At 44.1% G+C, this 21,393-nt stretch overlaps 1 protein-coding gene across 8 annotated transcripts in view; it reads right to left on the minus strand.

Moving 5' to 3' along the window:
* TNRC6C (trinucleotide repeat containing adaptor 6C) overlaps positions 1 to 21,393 on the minus strand; it is a 416,076-nt gene that overhangs the window by 266,463 nt on the left and 128,220 nt on the right. For all 8 annotated transcript variants that reach the window (XM_088661614.1, XM_088661603.1, XM_088661613.1 and 5 more), the window contains exon 3: positions 2,975 to 3,036. In XM_088661614.1, coding sequence (XP_088517740.1) covers positions 2,975 to 3,036 — 62 coding nt within the window. The remainder of the gene's footprint in view (positions 1 to 2,974; positions 3,037 to 21,393) is intronic.

Here is a 21,393-nt window from a genome sequence, read left to right on the forward strand (position 1 = left end):
ATTATCCTCAAACAACCACAGTTCCCTAGTTCTTTATTCACTGAATGCAATTGTATGATCTTGTATTTTAAAGCTATTTATTTTAATCACCATTACCTAGTTGTTTTTGTGCCTCTGTCCATCACACTAATACAATATATCTCAGGACTTTGGTGATAATTTGGTAACATCCTAAATCTCTTTTATCTGTTGGCTAGTTCCCTTGACACATTTTAGCACCCCAAGGAGTGCTCCTGAAAAGCCATCCCTTATGTAAAAATATTGAGTATAAATTATAGCATCCTGGTTGTGGTACTATCAAAGATCCAGTAACCTCTCTGTTCTTTGCTTCACAGAAACTGAAGCTCTCACCTCAGCAGAAGGAGACCCAATGCAAGAAGTGCCTGTGGTAAGCAACAAAACACCCCAGGTATGTTCCTCACCCACCCCCATTGTGCATGCCAGTACAGGTATACAAACAAATGGTACAGACCCTATACAGTAGCTGTAGCAACGGCCATTGCAGCAGCTAACCAGCACAGACAACACATCACATGACCTGGGCACACCCACCACACACTCTGCCTAACACAGAGGCACACGCAACAGCCATGTGATATGGCACAACCAGGTAAACAAATGCATGTTAAATTATACCATTTGGGCTATCCTGAGCACAGAAAGCTGGCATAAGTTATGCCAGGGTAAGTTAACTTGGCATGAAGTATGCTAAATCTGGAGCCCATTCAGGAGGCCCTGAGAGTGGCAAGCCCTGGCTTAGCTTCTAACCGAGAGTCAACTTGGCCATGGGAACTGTGCCCACCTGTGGACCCACAGGGAGAGCTCCCAGGTGCTTTTATCAGATGTGTATGAACTGCGGGGTGGATGCCATCCATACCCAGTGATTTGTTCATTTTAATTTGTCACCTGCAGTGAAGGCAGATGCGATTCCTTTAGCTTCTCTGTAGTCTCCTTTCCCCCCCTTTACTACACCTTCAACTCCCTTGTCACCCAGAGGTCCAACTGCTTCCCTAGCCACTTCCCTGATTTTAGTGTATTTAAAGAATGTTTGTATTGTTGGGCTTAGAACCTCAGGGTTGTGTTTTGTTTTGTTTTGTTTTGCAGCCCTCATTGTCTACCTGCACTTCATTTGCAAAAATTTGCATTCATTTTTGTTCTCATTTGGGCAAGACTTCCATTTTCTGAAGGGTAATAGCTTTGCTTCTAATAGTTTTCTCGCCTCTGCTCATTAACCACATTGGCATCCTCTTGGATTAGATGGCATCGTTCCTGAATGCTGGTATACATCTTAGCTGAGCTACTTTTATTGTGGCTTTCAATGACACTACTCAGATAAACCTCTTAGTTGTCCCTATTCCTCTTCACACCCCTTTCCTGAAATGACACATACAGCTGGTTGGGCTTTAGGAAATCCAGGAACCTTAGACTTAAAAGATGGCCAGATGGCCTAAGCAGCATTCACCGGTAACCCTCAAGGACAGAAACTGCTTGCAAGATTCAAATCAAATAGTTGTCTCTTACTTTGAGGGGTTACTACAGAGCTAGAGTTAGTTACATGAGCACATATCCTGAGGTGAAAGACTTTTTTAAATGTGTATTGGTGTGTCTTGTCTGGCTGTCTGATTCAGTTTGCTGTGGAATTAATGGGCAAATCTGACATAGAAGTGAGTTAAAGCTAACTGGTGTGAGATCCCCTGAATAATGAGGGCCTCGTCTCTCTTTTTACCTCAGAGTAACTGAGCTCATTGATTCTGCCCTACCATAACAGGAACAGCCAAAATATCATTCTGCCACACTGAATCTAAAGCTGTGGTATGTCACCAGCTAGGAAACTGGATAACTAAACCTGTAAAATCCTCTACTTTTGTGACTGACTCTTGAAGGAGCTGGGAGAAGCATTTGCTGTGCCAAGTGTGCCATGGAACGGCTTTAACTACAATCACCCTACAGGTCAATCACCAATGTACGTACAGTCTTTCATGCTGCTCATCTATTCCCCCATCCCTACCTACCTGTTACAATATAAAGCAGGCATCCCCAAACTTTGGCCCTCCAGATGTTTTGGACTACAATTCCCATCATCCCTGACCACTGGTCCTGTTAGCTAGGGATCATGAGAGTTGTAGGCCAAAACATCTGGAGGGCCGCAGTTTGGGGATGCCTGATATAAAGGCTCTGCATTGTTACTGTGATGTGTGAGTAGGTTTTTCCACAACTGTGAGGGCCAAAAATTTGTTTTTCCTAACTGAATGCTGATCATAGGAATCTAGCTTTGCAGGCTATAAATAGATATGGCACAGTTTCTTCTGCATGGTACAGTTTCATCCAAGGGCACCAGTCAGAATATAGTGGTCCATTCACACAATACTGAATCTAATCTAATGTGTAAGGGGGTGGCGGCTTTATAGTTAGGAGGGAGCAATGAGGGCAGGCACAGCATGACCCCATCTATTAAGGGAACAAGCAAAATCAGTTGCATGCATTGATGTGGGTTTTCACTTTTTGGTGATAATGATAATGAAATTGTCCAGATAACCAGCATGATGTTGGGAGAAAGAAAAACCTGGCATATGAGGGTCTCACCTTGAACTCTTCTTTGAAGCTACTAGCAAGAGATCACGCTGTGGTTCAGCATCTAGGCCCTCAACCCGACATTCTCTCTTGTGTCCACATCAAACTCAAATACACAAAGTTAATGACTCAGCGCACTTTGAAATATGAATGAGAGCTTTCCCAACTCAACTTCTCTAACAGGTATCTTCAAAATGGGGGAAAAATTTTTTTGTGCTAAAAATTCCCATTAGGCCAGCAAGCAGCCCTTTATCTCAATTCTAAAATGGTAAACCTTGCAGGCTAAATCATGATGGGAAATTATACAGTATGACAGGACAAAGAAGTTCTTGAGCCCCCCATGTCATCATAAAACACACAAGCGAACCTGTCACTTTGATGTCGCGCTCGATGAAATCCCTACCTGCTCTTGACTCCTTCAAAGGCTGCCTTCTGGCAAGGACTTATCTGATGGTTTATTCGTTGCTGAAAGACAGAAGGAAAAATAAAATAAAATATTGAGCTAATATGGAGATTTACAGTTGGTGTTATTGTTTTTTCTACATTTGGATAATGGTATCACTAATGAGGGCTGTAAGAGCAACTTTTTACAAAAAATAAGCACCATACTGTGATTTCTGTCCTACGGAGATCTCTGATATTTCCTCCTCAATCTCTGAAACTGGGTAGATAGAGAACGGGGCATTCTGCCTTCACAACTGGCCGAAATGTAGCATGAGAAGCAAACTTTGGTGTTCCCAACAAAATACCGTAAAAAAATTCCTTCCAGTAGCACCTTAGAGACCACTTTTTGTGCATGCACACTTCTTCAGGTGTTCCCAGAAAGACCAGCTGCAAGTACCTATCAATTCAAGTAATTTAACTGATTGAGGTAAAAGGTACAAGTACCCTCTTGTTCATTAAATAATCCACTGGATCTTCCCCACTGACTCAATTCTGTCAAGATGCCTATGCAAGGCTGGGCTTCCTCAAAACAGATACTCTGTAAACATTTTAATTAAATGCCTGACTAGATAGCTAGATTTTTAAAAAGTCAAATGTAAGAGCACTGTTTCCCATTTTCAGACATTGAGAACGATATATTCATGAGTGCAAAACCAGAGTAAGTCCAACTGAACTCAATAGGTGATTGCAATGTTAGAGTAATCTGCTTAATCCTCTGGATTTAAGTAATGGGCAGCACAATCCAAAGGCCTCCTTATGGTGGGCTGTGGGGGTGGGTATTGGATTTGAGCAGAGGTGTCCCTCCGCTCAGCTCTGCTTCTAGCATTTTCGGTGACAGCTCTTGGGGACTGTCATGATGAATGTCTGCATTTCCAGATTTACTCCACTCCACTCCACTCCACTGCAGGTTTGGGGAGACCTGCAAACCATCACCTGACCACAGCAATACTGCGAGGTATAGCTAGCAAAGCAGCAGAAGCTGGTAAAAGGTTCTCTGTGCCACTATAAGGCCTCTAGTGACAGTGCTCTTTCAAGGGGAGTACAGGACATGTACCTAATTCCCAAACATGGGTACCACTTATGCACAGTATCTTCATCCTGTCAGGATACAACTTCAGTTTATCACCCCCTGTCCATCACATTACTGGATCAAAGCACTGATCTGACATCTGTAGACGTTTGGCAGGGTATGACCTAGCCCTGAGAACATCTGCCTATCCAAGTGGCTCCAGTCTAGAGCAATCTACCCCAGAACCTGCATTATTCAGGCCTCAACCCAACAACCCTAATTATTACAAAAAAAAGGTAAGTGGATATTGCCCATGATTTTAAGAACCCCCATCTATTCCTATCTGCCCCTCAGGTAAGTAGGAATAGCTTGGCAAGGAAATAGTCTTTTTGCACCAGATGGCTCCCTAGTACTAGGTAAATCCAGCTCTCTTAGGCTTTCACACAAAGAGGCTTAAAATTAATTAGCAGCTCCATTAAAAAAAGAAAGAATACAAAGCAGTTGCTGTGGCATAAAGGAGTGTGAGAAAGGAGACTGATTAGGAGGTTTTTTTCAGTGCTTTTAGGCCAAGGGGATGAATTATAGCTTACAAAAGAGGTGATTTTTATTCCACAGAGAGGTTAAAGGTATTTACAAGCTGATGCTTTGATGCTGTTTTGTTTTAAGGCATTTGTGGAGCTATTTTGTGAGATGTCAGTTTCAGCATCATCACTTTGAATTCAGCATTCTCCGGAATGAAAATGAGAAGGAGAAGATTGGTTTTTCTCACCAGAATAATCAACAAGAAGCAGCCAGGTGGTTTATGGTTGCCTGGTGACCATGAAAAGAGCAGCTTCCCTCACTCAGGATCTATTTCGAGCTGGCATGTCACACTGCCATGTTAAAGCTAAATGGAACAGGAAAGGTGACTTGAATTGGACTTGGTCCTGCAAGAGGTGCCACTCAAAAAAAGAAAAGACAAAAAAGGAAAGGAAAGGAAAGGGGGAAAGCAGCTGTGTATGTAATGTACCTTTAAGCACAAAGGGAGCTTCCTTGAAGATAATGGGATTATGATCTCCCTTTTAAGTTAAGCATTTGCTAGAGGTCCTCAGCCTAATGTGACAGCATCTCTACACATTGGGCAGTGTTTTCCTCCTTTCATGTATGCGTTCTCCTCAACACCTAAAACATTGTACAGAACAATCCTACCTGTTACAGGTAGGTAGCCGTGTTGGTCTGAATTGAAACATAATTAAAAAATTCCTTCAGTAGCACCTTAAAGACCAACTAAGTTTTTTATTTTGGTATGAGCTTTCGTGTGCATGCACACTTCGTCAGATACAGCATCCTACCTGTTAATCCTACCTGCAGTAAAACCTCTGAGTGGTTTATACAAATATCTATTCCATTATCAATTAAAAAATAGTTAAAACGAACATGCCTACATAAAACCATCAGATACAATAGAGGATAAGGTTCCCAAACCTTTAAAAGTTGCATAGAAGAGGCAGTTTTGGCAGGTGGCAGCTCATCAAGAAGAGGGCACAGAGCCACTTCCTTTGTTACCTTAATAGCCCATACTTGGAGGGCCATTACCTCACCAGGAAGCTTGCCTGGCTATTCCAGGAATTGAATCTGTGCTGGATCCAGGTATTAGAAGGGGGCTCAGACATATATCCTACCCATCACAAACTCATAACAATAGTAACAAAACTTTTAAGTATTACTTTACCTAATTAGTCATTGTAAATACAGTAAATACATTGTAAATACATTGTAAATACAGTAAGGCTATTTGTGAGAGAGGACTGTAGTGTTTGTTACATAAGAGCTGCATCCTCATTTGCATCTGGCCATCCTGACTCCGCTTGAGCACTTTTGCTTGACCCAGCCTTACATTTACTCAGCCCTCCTTGGCCCCATGCAGCCTGGATTCATTCTTTCAGCACCAAGCTTGAACCCCACCAGCCCGGAATAAACTTTGGGTCTTGCAAGACTGATGACATTGCAATCAGATCTGGGTCTAGGAAAGAGTCTCCCCATCCCCGGTGTACACAAATCTCAATTAGATAATCCATGACAAATGGCCATCCAAACTCTGCTTGAAAACCTCCAAGGAGTCCACTGTCAAACATCTATTTCTGTCAGAAAGTTCTTCCTGATGTTTAGTCGGATTCTCCTTTCTTGTAACTTGAAGCTATTGGTTTAAGTCCTACCCTCCAGAGCAGGAGGAAGCAAGCTTGCTCCCTCTTCCATTTGACAGTCCTTCAGATATTCGAAGATGGCTATCATATCTCCTCTCAGGCAGCCTCTCTTCTTCAGGCTCAACATACCCAACTCCCTCAGCTGTTCCTCATATCTGTTCTTTGTCTTGGACATGTGCTTAGCTGGCAGCAGTTGGTCCATGATTTTTATTATTATGAACCACTCTAGAATCAATTTTTGATGAACAGTGGTATATGAACATTGTAGATAAATCAAATAAACAACATTTCTCATGGTGCTGTGGAGAAATACCAGGTTCCACTGCAGGGGTAAGAATCCTGTGCCCCCCAGATGTTGCTGGACTCCCACCATCACTGACCACTGCTCATGCTGCTGATGAAAATTGGAGTCCAACAACATCTGGAGGCCCGCAGGTTCCCATGCCTGATCTACTGAGTGTCTGCCCCTGATTGTGAAACAAAGGTGTGTGTGATTAAAAATACCAAACAAAAAGAAGAACGAGTGCAATTTGAAATGGATAAATCCTGCTCATGAGCCAAAGGTAATTTTCAGGCGTTTAACTGACAGGAAACTGGTAAATTGCTATGGATATTTCCCAAAGAAAGAAGGGAAGTTCATCAAACACAATTTTGATATGAATTTTGTCTTTAGCTCTAGGGAACTAGATAAGATTCTGAGTTATTAGATATTAGCCTGGAGCATTGTGATAACATTAGATATTATTTATCATTAAAGCCAGCCAGGAGGAAAGAGCCATTTTTTGTGGGGGAGAACAATATGTTCTTGAAACAAGAAGGAACGGGGAGGAAAGCAAAGAAACCACACTGAGCTGTAATACCAAAGCTTTCAATATTATACAGCTTATTTCCATACTTTAGCTCAGAGTGAAGTTAAGATGCTTAATGCTTAATGAAAACAGAACTTCTTGTGTTTGACAAAAACCCCAGGAATGTAAAAAGTGTTTGAAACATTGGTTGTGTTTGCACGAAATGCTACTAAGCTATAAACCTTGGCTTAATAAAACTTACTCTGTGCAAGCCGTGTACTGGCACTTGCAGCCCAAACACTTTGCTCCTCCCTTCATGTGAGCAGGTAAACAAATGGTGAAGGAGATAGCTTAGCATTACGTCCAAACCCAGGACTGTGGTTTCTTTCACCCCAATTAACCCATGATTACAAAGCCAGCAGCAAAGCATGGTGAAACACTATCAAGGAATTGTGGCTGTTTAGGGTAAAACCAGATATGGGCCTAGGTTCAGACATAACACTGAGCTATCCCCTTTGTGTACCCCAGGGGTGGAGAACCTCCAGGCCTCTCCATCTGGCCCTTGAGACTTATAGGCCAGTATTTCCCAAACTTGGGTCTCCTGTTGCTTTTGTACTACAATTCCTATCATCCCTGACCACTGGTCTTGCTAGGGATGGTGGGTGTGTTGTAGTCCAAAAACAGTTGGAGATCCAATTTGGGAAACACTGTTCTAGACCATGCACTCTCCCCTCACTGACGTTTATCCGCAACCTCCTCAGGCCCTTTCACCTGGTTGGAATGTGTTCTAAACAATATACAGTAAATCAGTCACCCAAGGCACAGAATTACACGCAGGTAGGACTAAATGGTCCAGCTCCCATTTAGTCCTACCTGCGTGTAATTCTGTGCCTGTGTGTAATTCTTGGCCCTAAGTGAGAGCTGGACCATCAAGAAGGCTGATCGCCGAGAAAATTGATGCTTTTGATTTATGGTGCTGGAGGAGACTCTTGAGAGTCCCATGGAGTGCAATAAGATCAAACCTATCCATTCTGAAGGAAATCAGCCCTAAGTGCTCACTGGAAGGACAGATTGTGAAGCTGAGGCTCCAATACTTAGGCCACCTCGTGAGAAGAGAAGACTCCCTGGAAAAAGACCCTGATGTTGGGAAAGATTGAGGGCACTAGGAGAAGGGGATGACAGAGGACGAGATGGTTGGACAGTGTTCTCGAAGCTACGAACATGAGTTTGACCAAACTGCGGGAGGCAGTGGAAGACAGGAGTGCCTGGTGTGCTATGGTCCATGGGGTCACGAAGAGTCGGACATGACTAAACAACAAAACAACAAGGACTAAATGGTGATTGTTATTCCACACACAGTCTGGAGTTCGTAAGTGCCTTTTGATTTCACCCATGCTTATAGCCATGTATAACATATGCTCCAACATGTTGAGCCCCAAAACCGGGGTGCACACATGCACAAGAGCACAGAGCCAAAAAACACACGCTTTGAGGTGCAGCAATCTCACATGTTTTGGGGTGCGCCCCCTAACGGGATGTCCGGTATGGTGTAACTGTACAATAATCTGAATGCTACAGAGCAGACCTGGATGTTACGTGATTTTAAGCCACAGATTTTGGGGGAAATGGTGTGGAAGATCCCTTGCTATTCCCTGGTGAAAACCTCATGGGATATAATCGTTTATTTTGTAAAATAATTACTCACTCCAAAGGCCAAAGAATACATGAAGTTAAATGCATGGATGTATTTAGTATATGTAGTCATCCTCCCCCACCCCAAATATCAGCAGTATATATAGGAGCTTTATCAGGATTGGAACCATATATTTCTATGGGAAAGGGATTAGTTCCCCCTTAATGAAAATTGCTCCGATAAGCTGCTATCAGCCCTGGGAATGGAAGTTTCTGTTTGGCCACCAATGCAAGCTTCCCACCCAGCCACTGGGGTCATGACAGGACCACAGTGGAAGGAAAACAATTGATTCCCCTGTTGCCTTGGCTGGTGGCCCCTATGGCTGTTATGTATTTTTTGAAGGTGGGGGGACCCTAACCATGTCAAATGTAGTCATACATTTAATATCACACTTAGTTTGGCCCTACATAGAAGGGAGGCAGGAAGCAAGTACTTGGATTCAGCAGAGCGCAAGCAGGAGCTGATTAAAGAACAGGCCCAGGGGTGTCTAAAGACTGCAAGTGCATGTCTTCAGTTTTTCTTAAAGTAAATAAGTATGCTTTATTCATAACCTGCCTCCCTCAGGCCACACACAGGGAACAGTGCTTTACTTGACACCTTTTAAGATTGACTCCTTATTAAACAGCTTGGGTCACAGAAGGATATCCTTGAAAGTATCTATAAAGAAGTTCCCTGTTATAGCCTTTGTGGTTGGTGGGTTGGCAGGTAGAGAGGGGGCCCAGTTGCAGTACCATGGCCCTAACAGGACTACTGTAGTCAGTATCAGCTAAGCTGTGGGAGGCCAGGCTGGGGCAGGTGAGCAGAAGACTACATACGGTACATATGGAGCAGCTTGTAAACACAAGAACCAGTAATGTAGGATATGGTGACATGTTTAAGAAAACCAGCAGCTGTGCTGTACACAGCAGGAGGAACTACTGGGTGGCTAGCCAGGTGTGAAAGCTGTTTTGTTGTATGCTAGATCTGGGGTGGGGGAGGGGGGGAGGGAGAAAATCCTGTATTGGTTTTTAAGGCACTCAACCCCTCCATCTCTACTCTTGAACTGCACTTTTGTGCTTTTAATGGTTCTTTATTTTTTATTTTTTTAAAGGCAGTTCTATTTTAGTTCACTGACATCCTGGGCATCAAAACATTGTGACCATTAACCTAAAATCCAGGGGAAATAACAAGCAAGAGGAAACAGTCAGGTACCCAGACACTGATGAATACAAAGCCTGAAGTTTAGCGAAGTGATTTATCCCATCACATTTTGCAAGCTGTTCACCTCACAATGGCGAACCGCTGCTTAGTAATTGAGAAGGACACATCCTCTTTCTTATATTGAGTCTGCCTGTGAGCGATGATGATGGCAAGTTAATTAATTATCTCCGGCATCGGTTTACTTGAACATTTTCTTTTTCTCCAGCAGCTTTTTGAAAAGAGCCCAATAGAGGGCTTGATTAGGGGGATAATGAAGGAAATTTCCAATAGATTATATCATTTCTCATCTATTTGCAGCCATTGTTAACATGGATTGCTCTTTCAGTGCCGGGATTCGCGTCAGGGAAATTTCATAAGCATGTAAATCTACCTTAAATGGGATATTTAGGGATAAATTCAAGTAATTGCATGTTTATCATATTTCTGTCAATGTGATGGGGGGAGGGGGGGAAGAGAAGATCCGTTGCCTCAATCTCACTAAGAGGTTTTATTAGATGCGCCCAGTTTCCCTTTGTGCCAAATTATATGAGAAGGATCTATATTTTGAGGGGAAATGGGTTGACACCACTTGCAAAGAATAGACATCTTAAAAATGCTGCAGGTAGAGAAATAACAGCATACCCCTCAAAAGTTCCTCACTGTGAAGAATGCCCTGAATGTCCTCCCTGCAATCCTCCTCAATTAGGCCTTATTTACAGGCTGTCACCTAACCTGGGACCAGAGAGCAGGGATGGGGAACTTGAACCCGCACCCTAGATGTTGTTGGACTCCAAATCCAATCAATCCAGGTCAGCATGGCCAAAGCAGGGATGATGGGGGTTGTTGTTGTTTAGTCGTTTAGTCGTGTCCGACTCTTCGTGACCCCATGGACCATAGCACGCCAGGCACTCCTGTCTTCCACTGCCTCCCGCCGTTTGGTCAGACTCATGTTGGTGGCTTCGAGAACACTGTCCAACCATCTTGTCCTCTGACGTCCCCTTCTCCTAGTGCCCTCAATCTTTCCCAACATCAGGGTCTTTTCCAACGATTCTTCTCTTCTCATGAGGTGGCCAAAGTATTGGAGCCTCAGCTTCATGATCTGTCCTTCCAGGGAGCACTCAGGGCTGATTTCCTTAAGAATGGATAGGTTTGATCTTCTTGCAGTCCATGGGACTCTCAAGAGTCTCCTCCAGCACCATAATTCAAAAGCATCAATTCTTCGGCGATCAGCCTTCTTTATGGTCCAGCTCTCACTTCCATACATCACTACTGGGAAAACCATAGCTTTAACTATACGGACCTTTGTAGGCAAGGTGATGTCTCTGCTTTTTAAGATGCTGTCTACGTTTGTCATTGCTTTTCTCCCAAGAAGCAGGCGTCTTTCAATTTCGTGACTGCTGTCACCATCTGCAGTTGTAGATGGGGGTTGTAGCTCAAACAAATATCTGGAATTCCCCATCTCTTCCATGGACAACAGTTCCCCCTGCTTCTCTACTGTTTTCAAAGATCGTCAGTTAAATGAAAGGGGTGATTCTATGTTTTCCGTCTTAGATACAAAGAGGACCGTCTTGGCTGTGAGTCCTGGACTTGTGTACTTCTTGATGTTTCATTTATTGCATTTGACTACTTTTGCCTTAGGGACCCAGGTGGCGCTGTGGGTTAAACCACAGAGCCTAGGGCTTGCTGATCAGAAGGTCGGCGATTCGAATCCCGGCATCGGGGTGAGGTCCCGTTGCTCAGTCCCAACTCCTGCCCACCTAGCAGTTCGAAAGCACATCAATGTGCAAGTAGATAAATAGGGACCGCTCCGGCGAGAAGGTAAACGGCGTTTCCGTGCGCTGCTCTGGTTCGCCAGAAGCAGCTTTGTCATGCTGGCCACATGACCCGGAAGCTGTCTGCAGACAAACACCGGCTCCCTTGGCCTATAGAGCGAGATGAGCGCCGCAACCCCAGAGTCGGACACGACTGGACCTGATGGTCAGGGGCCCCTTTACCTTTACCTTACTTTTGCTATGTTTGCAATTATATATATATATTTTCATGCTATAAGCTGCATTGAGCATGGTTTAACTATGAAAAATGTGGCATACAGATAAAATGATGTATTTCAGCTCAGTTTTTTATTCTTAAATGACCGTTTCCAGAGTCAAATGAAGACCTTTCTTACCACATTATATTTTACAAATAATAAAAATGCAGATGGCTCTATCTAATAACTATCTAACAGAGCAAAGTACTCTATGTAGGGCTTCCCTTGCACTTGATCCAGAAGCGACAGTTAGTGCAGAAAGCTGCAGAATGATTGCTAACAGGAATGAGACCCTGTCAGCAGATAAGAGATCTGCACTGATGGCCGATTTTCTATCAGGCCAAGTTCACAGTGTTAGTATTAGTATACAAGCCTTTAACCAGTGCTGTCAACTTTCCCCTTTTTTGCGTGAAATTCCCTTATTCAGCAACCTTATTTTCATATCTGGGAGTTGACAGCCCCATAGAATTCCTTATCTTCAAATCCAGGGGTTGATAGCTATGCTTTAACAACTGGGACCAGCTTACCTGCAATATCACTGTTACAGGGTTGTGTGTGTGTGTGTGTGTGTGTGTGTGTGTGTGTGTGTGTGTGTGGTGTATCCTGCTTTTCCACCATGGAGCTCAAAGTAGTGTATGTACATAGTTCTCATTTTATCTGTAAAACAAGCCTGTGACATAGGTCAGATTGAGAGTGAGCTGCTGGGGTAGCTCATTTGGTAGAAAAGGAGACTCTTAATCTCAGGATTGTGGGTTCAAGCCCCATGTTGGACAAAAGATTCCTGCATTGCATGGGTTGGGCTAGGTGACCCTCATGGTCCCTTTCCAACCCTCTGATTCTATGACTGCCTCAAAGTGACCCAGTGTTTCTGAAAGCGTGGATCAGGTAGATTTGCCTTTAAATGCAAACTGAACCAAACTCCTCTGCTCTTGCTGCTGCTCCTCCACCACCACCTGCTCACTCCCCGCTAGCGTTTAGGAGTAACCCCAAGAAAGGCTGAGCTGGAAGCAGGTCCTTGACTGGCCTGTGAAGACTTAATTGTTAAGGCCTGGAGTTACATGTCTCCCTTGCACTTCTGGAGTGTTGGGCAGATGGGCCAGTTTGCATGCCTGAAATGGGTCTCCCTGCAATTTCAGAAAACTGGATCAGTGGGCAGAGGAGTTTGGAAATGACAGTGATACAAGATCAGAAAAGAAGAGGTGGAAAGTGCTTGATGAGGTTAAATGTCCCAGCCTGAAGTAAAGCAATTTCCTTTCCTCTCCTGCCATTTTCTTCCAGAGGCTTATCATCTCCAGCTGGGACGATATAAAGCCCCATTTAATCGAGATCCATTTAACACTGAATCATGCTAACAAGATTACTTAGCTAGGGCTAATTCTGTATTTGCTGAAATTCCGTATCCAGGGAGAGTAATCTGTAGGCAGTGGTGGTGGCAGGTCTAGAGGCAGTCTGTGGAGCCAGGCCACTAAACACCCTGCCAGCTGCCCACTGTCTCCATTCCATTCTACTAGAGATCACTGCAGAGTTGCCTTTACCCTTAGAGAAAACTTGAAAATGGGATTGTGTTCTTCTGTTTCCCTTATAGCCAATCAGGGAAACTTAGCAAAGTCCTCTTCTGCCTTTATCTGTTGAGTATGCAACAAGTCTTTTCTGTAGGATTGCCATTTTTTCAGTCTAACAGGGCTCCTGTGTTTCCAAGAGCTGCAGGTGAAACTTTCCCCATTACTGATTCACCTGTTGCATTTCTGCCTGTCAAACCAATCTAAAGAGGCAGGGGAGGGGGAAAGAAGCTCTATGTTGCAGTTAAATGGCCAGACTTTTCCTCTATCTAGAACTTGATTCAGATGGCTTCGTCTTCTATCAAGAGAGAAGATTTGAGGGCTATTGCATGCACCTAAAAATTACTGCCATTGTCATATTTTCAATAAAAATAAATAAAAAAATCAGTCATTTAGAAATATTATTTGCACTATACATTCTCTTAGCTATCTGCAGGTTCAGAAAACATCCCACCAGGAACAGTGTCACTTTAGTGATGGAGCCCATGGTTTGCATACAGAAGGCGCCATACTCGGCGATTGCTATCATCACCCCTCACAGATTTTAGGTATCAATATTTCAGAGGTGTAGGCTGCTGCATGTGATATTAGATTCACAAAAAAAAAACTAATAAAGAGTGGCCGATTGTCAGCAGAAAGATTCCATTTTTACCGCTCCTTCTATGTTATTAGACAATTAGTGGTGACAGCAGCGGCAAGAGTTCAAGCATTTCCCCAAGCACACAAAGAGCTTAACTGTGGGTGGGACAGGGACATGCACAAAGATCCACCCGCTCTGCTGCTCTTCAGATCTTGCCATGATTAGCAGGAAGGTCTGAAGAGGGTTTTGAAGTGCTTAGTAACTTCCCCACAAAAGAGAATCACGTCATGTCAGGGTTATGGATCATGCGGAAGAATTTCTAAGCACATTCAAGTGAATGCAGTTTAAAACCTGCTAAATCACACAAAGATCTGAACAGTAGCCTGAGGGCATTGGGGGTAAGGCTTGCATGCGCACCCCCATACCTTTGTGTGTTCAGGTGTGTGCCTGAGCACACAGCTTTTACCACTGACTATTAAGGATCATTTGCAATCATTTTTGCTCCACTACCCCCCTTCTGCCCATCCCCGCAAGTTTACAATACTACAGCGGCCTCACAATCCTGGTAGTTTTAATTTCAGACCCTTTCCTAGTAACCTCTAATATGTACCAATAATCTGACTAGTTATAAGGCTGCTTCACATTGTTGATAATTTTGTAGCTATGGTTCATTTGTTTGTTTTGTTTTGCTAAATCTTGCCAGCTTTGGGCAGTCAGATTTGTTGAAACACATCTCCGTTAAGAGGTTATATCCCAAATTACCTGTGCATGTGCAAGGTGAGAAGAGGAAAGCTGTGAAGTTGCAAGCTGACCACCCATAATAATATACGCAATGACCTTCTTGTCTATGGAAACAGTTGTATTAGGGAACCATCCTTTGTCAAGGTTATATTTCCTCATAGATAGTACAGTGGTACTTCGGGTTAAGAACTTAATTAGTTCTGGAGGTCTGTTCTTAACCTGAAACTGCTCTTAACCTGAGGTACCACTTTAGCTAATTGGGCCTCTCACTGCTGCCATGCCGCCGCCACTCGATTTCTGTTCTCATCCTGAAGCAAAGTTCTTAACCCGAGGTAGAATTTCTGGATTAGCGGAGTCTGTAACCTGAAGCATCTGTAACCCGAGGTACCACTGTACTGGATAAAAGACTGCTCATGCTACTTAATGGAAATCTCCTCTGACTATGGAAGGACAGATCCTGAAGCTGAGGCTCCAATACTTTGGCCACCTCATGAGAAGAGAAGACTCCCTGGAAAAAACCCTGATGTTGGGAAAGATTGAGGGCACTAGGAGAAGGGGACGACAGAGGATGAGATGGTTGGACAGTGTTCTCGAAGCTACGAACATGAGTTTGACCAAACTGCAGGAGGCAGTGGAAGACAGGAGTGCCTGGCATGCTATGGTCCATGGGGTCATGAAGATTCGTACACAAAGAGTCAGACACGACTAAACGACTAAACAATAATGGAAGCAGAAAACTTACCAACCCTTTGGGGCCTGTGAGCACATTTTGGGGTGTGATCTGGGCACTGTCCCCTATGGTCAGCTATCTCCCAACTTCCCCAGGTCATGCCTCTGAAACTTGTGGGGGGGGGCTTCTACTCCTGCCACTCTATTCTCACTCACTGTCCCTCCTGATCTCTACTCCCTCCACTAGCACTCTACTTTCTCCTCTCTGCCCCACTCTGGTTCCCCCCCCCCCAGTCTCATAACATCATACCCCTTCCTGTACTATTCTCTCCTTGTTTCCTGCCTTGGGAAAAAAATTAAATAAAACAGAGAGAGATGAAAGAGAAAATGAGAAAGAGAAAAGTTGCTCCACTTCCTCCATCAGCTGTATGTAGTTTGTAACTGGCCTTGGTACCTCATGCAAAGTGGGCAGTGAGCCAGGGGCTGAAGAGGTTTCACAGGTGGTGAGGGAAGTCCTCAAGGGCACCATTGTAGGAGCACCTAGAATTTAACTGTAGCATCTTCATGGTCAGGAAAGCTACCTAATTGACCATGTCAGGAGGAGTGCTGGGCAAAGCCATAGCTGGGCACTTTCCCTGCTGTGGTCTAGCACTCCTCTTTCATTTCCTTACCTGTTGTGACTTCACGCCCTGTCCTGTCCCGTCTGTCCCTCCCCCAGGTGCAAGCAGTGCCCCATCTCAATAATGTACAGGTGGTCCACTCCAATTATGTACAGAAAGGGTATTACACTTTCATAGAATCATAGAATCGTAGAGTTGGAAGAGACCACAAGGGCCATCCAGTCCAACCCCCTGCCGAGCAGGAAACACCATCAAAGCATTCTTGATATATGCCTGTCAAGCCTCTGCTTTTGGTTTTGGACTCCGTGGCTAATGTGAATACGGAAAATCTTGGGTTTTTAAATAACGTGGAAAGGACATAAAATCACTTTTCTGTTGGGGCAAGGAGATCATTGATCACTTGCTGCCACATAGCCGCATAGACTCTAATGGGGCTACACCAGCAAAACGGATGAGTAAGCTGCTCCCTGAGACTTGAGTGACAGTGAAACCATATTTAGTAACAGATAGATTAAAATGAGAATTGCAGAAGCATGAAGTCTTGTTATCTGCAAGTCTTTCCACAGCTGAGCCTCGAGACGCACACTGATTGGTAATTCAGATCATGAAGTTTGTCCCTGTGGAGTCTCCATATGTTTCTACCCCTGGAGGAGCTATGAATGTCAATGCACCCCTTAGGGTGCAATGTGTGAAAATTCTCCAGGGGATGAAATGAGAACTGACATTAATCTGCCACAGGTGGCCTTTGCAACTTTTATGCATTGCCCAGTTTCCTGAAAGTCAAAAGAAAGAAAGAAAGAAAGAAAGAAAGAAAGAAAGAAAGAAAGAAAGAAAGAAAGAAAGAAGCACCCCCACCCCACCCCAAATGAATACACTTTCACCTTGAGATAATTCATATTAAAGATTTACTGAGTGGAATTGGGAAGTCTAATCACAAGTGACCAACATAAGCAAAACAATTCGACCGAGTCACAGAACAGTTTTTCCTACTGTCAGGCTTGCACTTTTGTGGTGACTTTACTGCAGATGTCCATGCTCAACATGTGTACAGATCATTGGCCTAAGCATGTTCAGGATACTCAACCAGTATTGTTATCCTATGAGACCATGTGCTCAACCATTTACAAGATGCAATTGCCCCCCCCCACTCTTGTAGCTATTTTGTTAGCTTTTTGCCTTTGTATCTCTTGTTTGTCCTTGGTTGCTGGTCTTTTCACACAACCCTTCTTTAGGGTTGCTAGACTCAATAGAGGACAGGACTTCTGTTCCTTTAATTGCCCTGCTCTCTTTTGAGTCTGGAAACCTTAAAGAGAAACCAGCAGACCCTTTGCTTGGAAATTAAACAAAGGGTCTGCTGGTTTCTCTTTAAGGTTTCCAGACTCAAAAGAGAGCAGGGCAATTAAAGGCACAGAAGTCCTGTCCTCTATTGAGTCTGGCAACCCTAGCTGCAGTCCAACAACATATAGAAGGCATTAGCTACTCCTGGCCTAAGGGTAGTCTATTTCTCAGTTGAAAGGACTGGAGAGGGGGGAAACGATAGGCCCTGGAAGCCAAAGGCACTATGGCACATCCAAAGCCTATTTCACTCCCCCAGTCCCACAATATATGGATCTCTTCAGTAGCCATGGAGCCTGCCACACCCTCCTTTGTAAATTATTTCTGGGTAATTACTAATGACTTTTTAGAGGGGGAATAAAAAAATGATATAATGCCCTTCAGCAAAGGTTCCGGGATGTTTTGCGAAAACAAGATAAAGTACAAAAATTGGAATAAAAGACAATAAAGAAAAGAAGAGTGCCCTCCCCAACTCAAACCATGACCCCCTAATTTGTCTTGGTTATCAGACTGGAAAAGAACCCCAATTACCCTCCTCCCAAACAACCTCACTCCTGCCAACCAGAGATGAAAAGCACATTTATTTTCTTAAGTGAGATCTTTTGGTGACATATACAGATGGCTTGTATACAAGACAATTACTGGTTAAAAAATGTCTGCCTCTGACTGCAACATATCTGTAAGTGGATTTAAACCAGCATAAAAGATGCAGAAGTGGCTATAACCAGCCCCATCCCATCTCCCTGGAAACTCTCAATTTTGTGTCTCTGTATGTGTGCTTAGCCACACATATCATGCCAAAAAAGAACAAAACGGGATGTCAGCAAAGAAAGGAGTCTTCCCCCCCGCCCCTTCCTTCCTCGTATAACAAGGCGGCTTGATTTTATTTATTGTTATTGACAATTTCAGCGACTATTTCTCAATCATAAAAGCAAAAAGCAGAGGCTGAGCAAGTCAGACCATCATTCATATTTTGCTTTTATTGGGCCTGGAAAGCCTGGGAGATATGAGAACTCGTTTGCACAGACACCCTAGTGGCAACATCACATTATTCAAATGGCTAAAATAAGCCTCACACATGCAGTTCATGCAAACGTCCTCCTTTCTGCCCCCTCTGCAAACACTGAATCAAACCAATGGCTCCATTAGCTGTAATGCAGGTGCCCCCTTACACACATCTAACCTTGTTATACTCTTGCCGGAATAAAATTGCTCTCTCTCTCTCTCTCTCTCTCTCTCTCTCTCTCTCTCTCTCTCTCTCTCTCTCTCTCTCTCTCTCTCTATATATATATATATATATATATATATATATCCACACAGAAATGGGGGTGTCTGTTGCATCAGCAGAGCAATGGATCAGCCATGTTCTGGTGGAAGGGACACCCCATGCGTTCTCAGGGTCTGTGATGTTTTAGAGAAGGGTGGGGAGGCTCCAGGTTTCATGGGGGGGGGGGTCGACGTAGTTTTCTGAAAGAGCTTCACTGTCCACCAACCAGAGCCAGGAGGAAAAGAGTGGTTTGGGGAGAGCATGTGTACGCTTAGAATGAAGGAATAAGGTGCTTCCACGTGCAAGATGTCCCCAGGGGTTTGTTTTCATACCAGAACTGAGCTCACAGTCATTTCACATAAAGATCCAGTTCTGATTTCCTCCCAAGTTGTCTTCTTTTCAGCAAGGGAGCAATTTTTGCCACTCTTTTAAAAAAACTAGGTGGGTCATCATTTATTTTCCACCCAAGGCTAACGGCTGTGCTTTGCCAGCTTACGGATCTGTGACTGTCAGGTTGCTGTGTACACTATGAACTGCAGGTCTTTTTCGTGTGTATGTGTGTGTGTGTATGTGTGAATGCAGCAGTGTCTGGTGCATGGCAGAGCCTCCCTCCTGACACTGGCATTGCCACTACTTGCTTGGGTGGTGTTGGGGTGGGGTAGGGTGGTGGTGCGGGTGTTGGTGCGGGAGGCAGTGCAAGACAGGAGTGCCTGGCGTGTTATGGTCCATGGGGTCACGAAGAGTCGGACACGACTAAACGACTAAACAACAACAACAACAACAGGGTGGTGGAAGGGTCAGGGCTGTGTGGACTCACCAGCAGAGCCATTCTGGTGCCCACAGCCCTGCCCTTGCAGCCTCTCTGCCCATCCCCATTCCAGCACTGGCCAGGTAGATGCAGCAATGTCAATGTTGGGAGGACAGCTCTACAGCTTTGTCCTGCCAGCTTTGGGGCATATGTGTATGTATATATGCATTTTTTTTAAAAGGCAATTAAAGGAAAGATGTGGCTGTGGCCACTGGTTTAGGTGGTTTTTAAAGTGCATGATGTAAATAGATGAAGGTGAAGGTCCATCAGTGGCCATTCACCATATTAGCTGATGGAACCCTCCAGTTCAGAATCATTGTGTCTCTGAGTGATTTGGGGTAGGAGCAAAAACCAGGAGAAGGCTTCTTCTTCTATGCCATGTCTATAGGTCTCCTGGGAGCATTTGGGTCCCCAGTTTTGGAAACAGGACATTTGACAGATTCAGTCTTGTCCAAGAGGGATCTTTTTTAAAAATGTTTTAATATTCACACAGACCTCGAGCCAGCATAAACGGTGGGTTCAGCTGACAACACTATTTTTTTCTCAATCTCAACTTACACCCCTACATTAGATAACACAACCCAGATGCGGGACAGAGAATGTACTTTAAAATCTGACCATGAATACTTACCATGACCTGTCCCCAGCTTGGATAAACTTATGCTGCTGCAGGTGGATTTCTATATAAACTGAGCAAGGGTTGTTGCCATCTCTCTCTTTTGTCACAGTGATGTGAGGAATCAGATATCCAAGAGCTAAAGTCAGCTGTGTCCCCCCCCCCACCGCTGCACCTCTTCAATCCTCCTCGCCAACTGTGGTATGATATTAAAAAGCATATGCAATGAGGCTACACCTTCTGTTCACACTCTGTCAGTAATCCTGCACAGGCAAGGTTTGCTGTTAACCTCCCTAATGGAAAAGCCTGTTAGATGGCTTGCCGGCTGTGCTTCACAGTTAAGTATTATCTGCAAAGATGCAGGCTGTTGATGTGTGGGCATCTAAAGCAAAAGCTGCAGAAACTTAAAAGAAATGGTTAAATTCTGCTCGGCAGGCCTGGAAACATAGGTGTGGACAGGGGAGGGGGAGCGGGGGAGGCAGGAGGGTTGAGTTTCTCCAAACCTTGGGCCGCCAGATTATATGTAACTAATTCCAGCTGAGGACATATAACTCGATGTGGATGCACTGAAGGAGGAGAGTAATCACAGAGTTTAAACTTAATTACAAATTTAGGTTCCCCTCATCTCTCTCTCTCTCTCTCTCTATCTCTCCCCCCCCCCCCCGGCCATTTGCGCAATTCAGATAAAATGAGAGGTTTGGGTGTGTGTGTTTTTAGGGGTTTTTTTAAAGAAAGAAATAAAGAAAAAGAAATCCATATGAATGGCAATATCCAGTATTCATTAGAGTCCTGAGAGAGAAATGGAGAGACACAACTCATTACTGGGTTCTTCACCTTTACCCTTGACAATGGTTATTTACATAATAACCTGACCCATAGGTTACCGTTCATTAACAAACACATGTGAAAACACTGAGGCAGCTGGCTACCACTCATAAATATAGATTGTTAACCTTGGCTTAGAAGACTTAAACTCACTTACGGGGTGGTGGGGAAGAGGCCCTGTTTTGCATAGCTATTATGTCATAACCCCAGTACGGAGCACAATAAACCAGAGGCATAAAGGGAAGGGCTCAAGATGTTCTCTCTCACACCAGCAGTGCCATTAAAACACACACACACACACACACACACACACACACACAGAGAGAGAGAGAGAGAGAGAGAGAGAGAGAGAGAGAGAGAGAGAGAGAGAGGTTCTGCGAGGGATGAAATGAATCTTCCAGGAAATCTGAAAATACTGGTTCTCACTTTGGTATAGTGATATTGCTGAAATTCAGCCTTGCAGCAAAAAAGGGGGGG

Source organism: Zootoca vivipara, chromosome 2, assembly GCF_965207765.1.
Source record: "Zootoca vivipara chromosome 2, rZooViv2.hap1.1, whole genome shotgun sequence".
In the NCBI taxonomy this organism is placed as follows: Eukaryota; Metazoa; Chordata; class Lepidosauria; order Squamata; family Lacertidae; genus Zootoca; species Zootoca vivipara.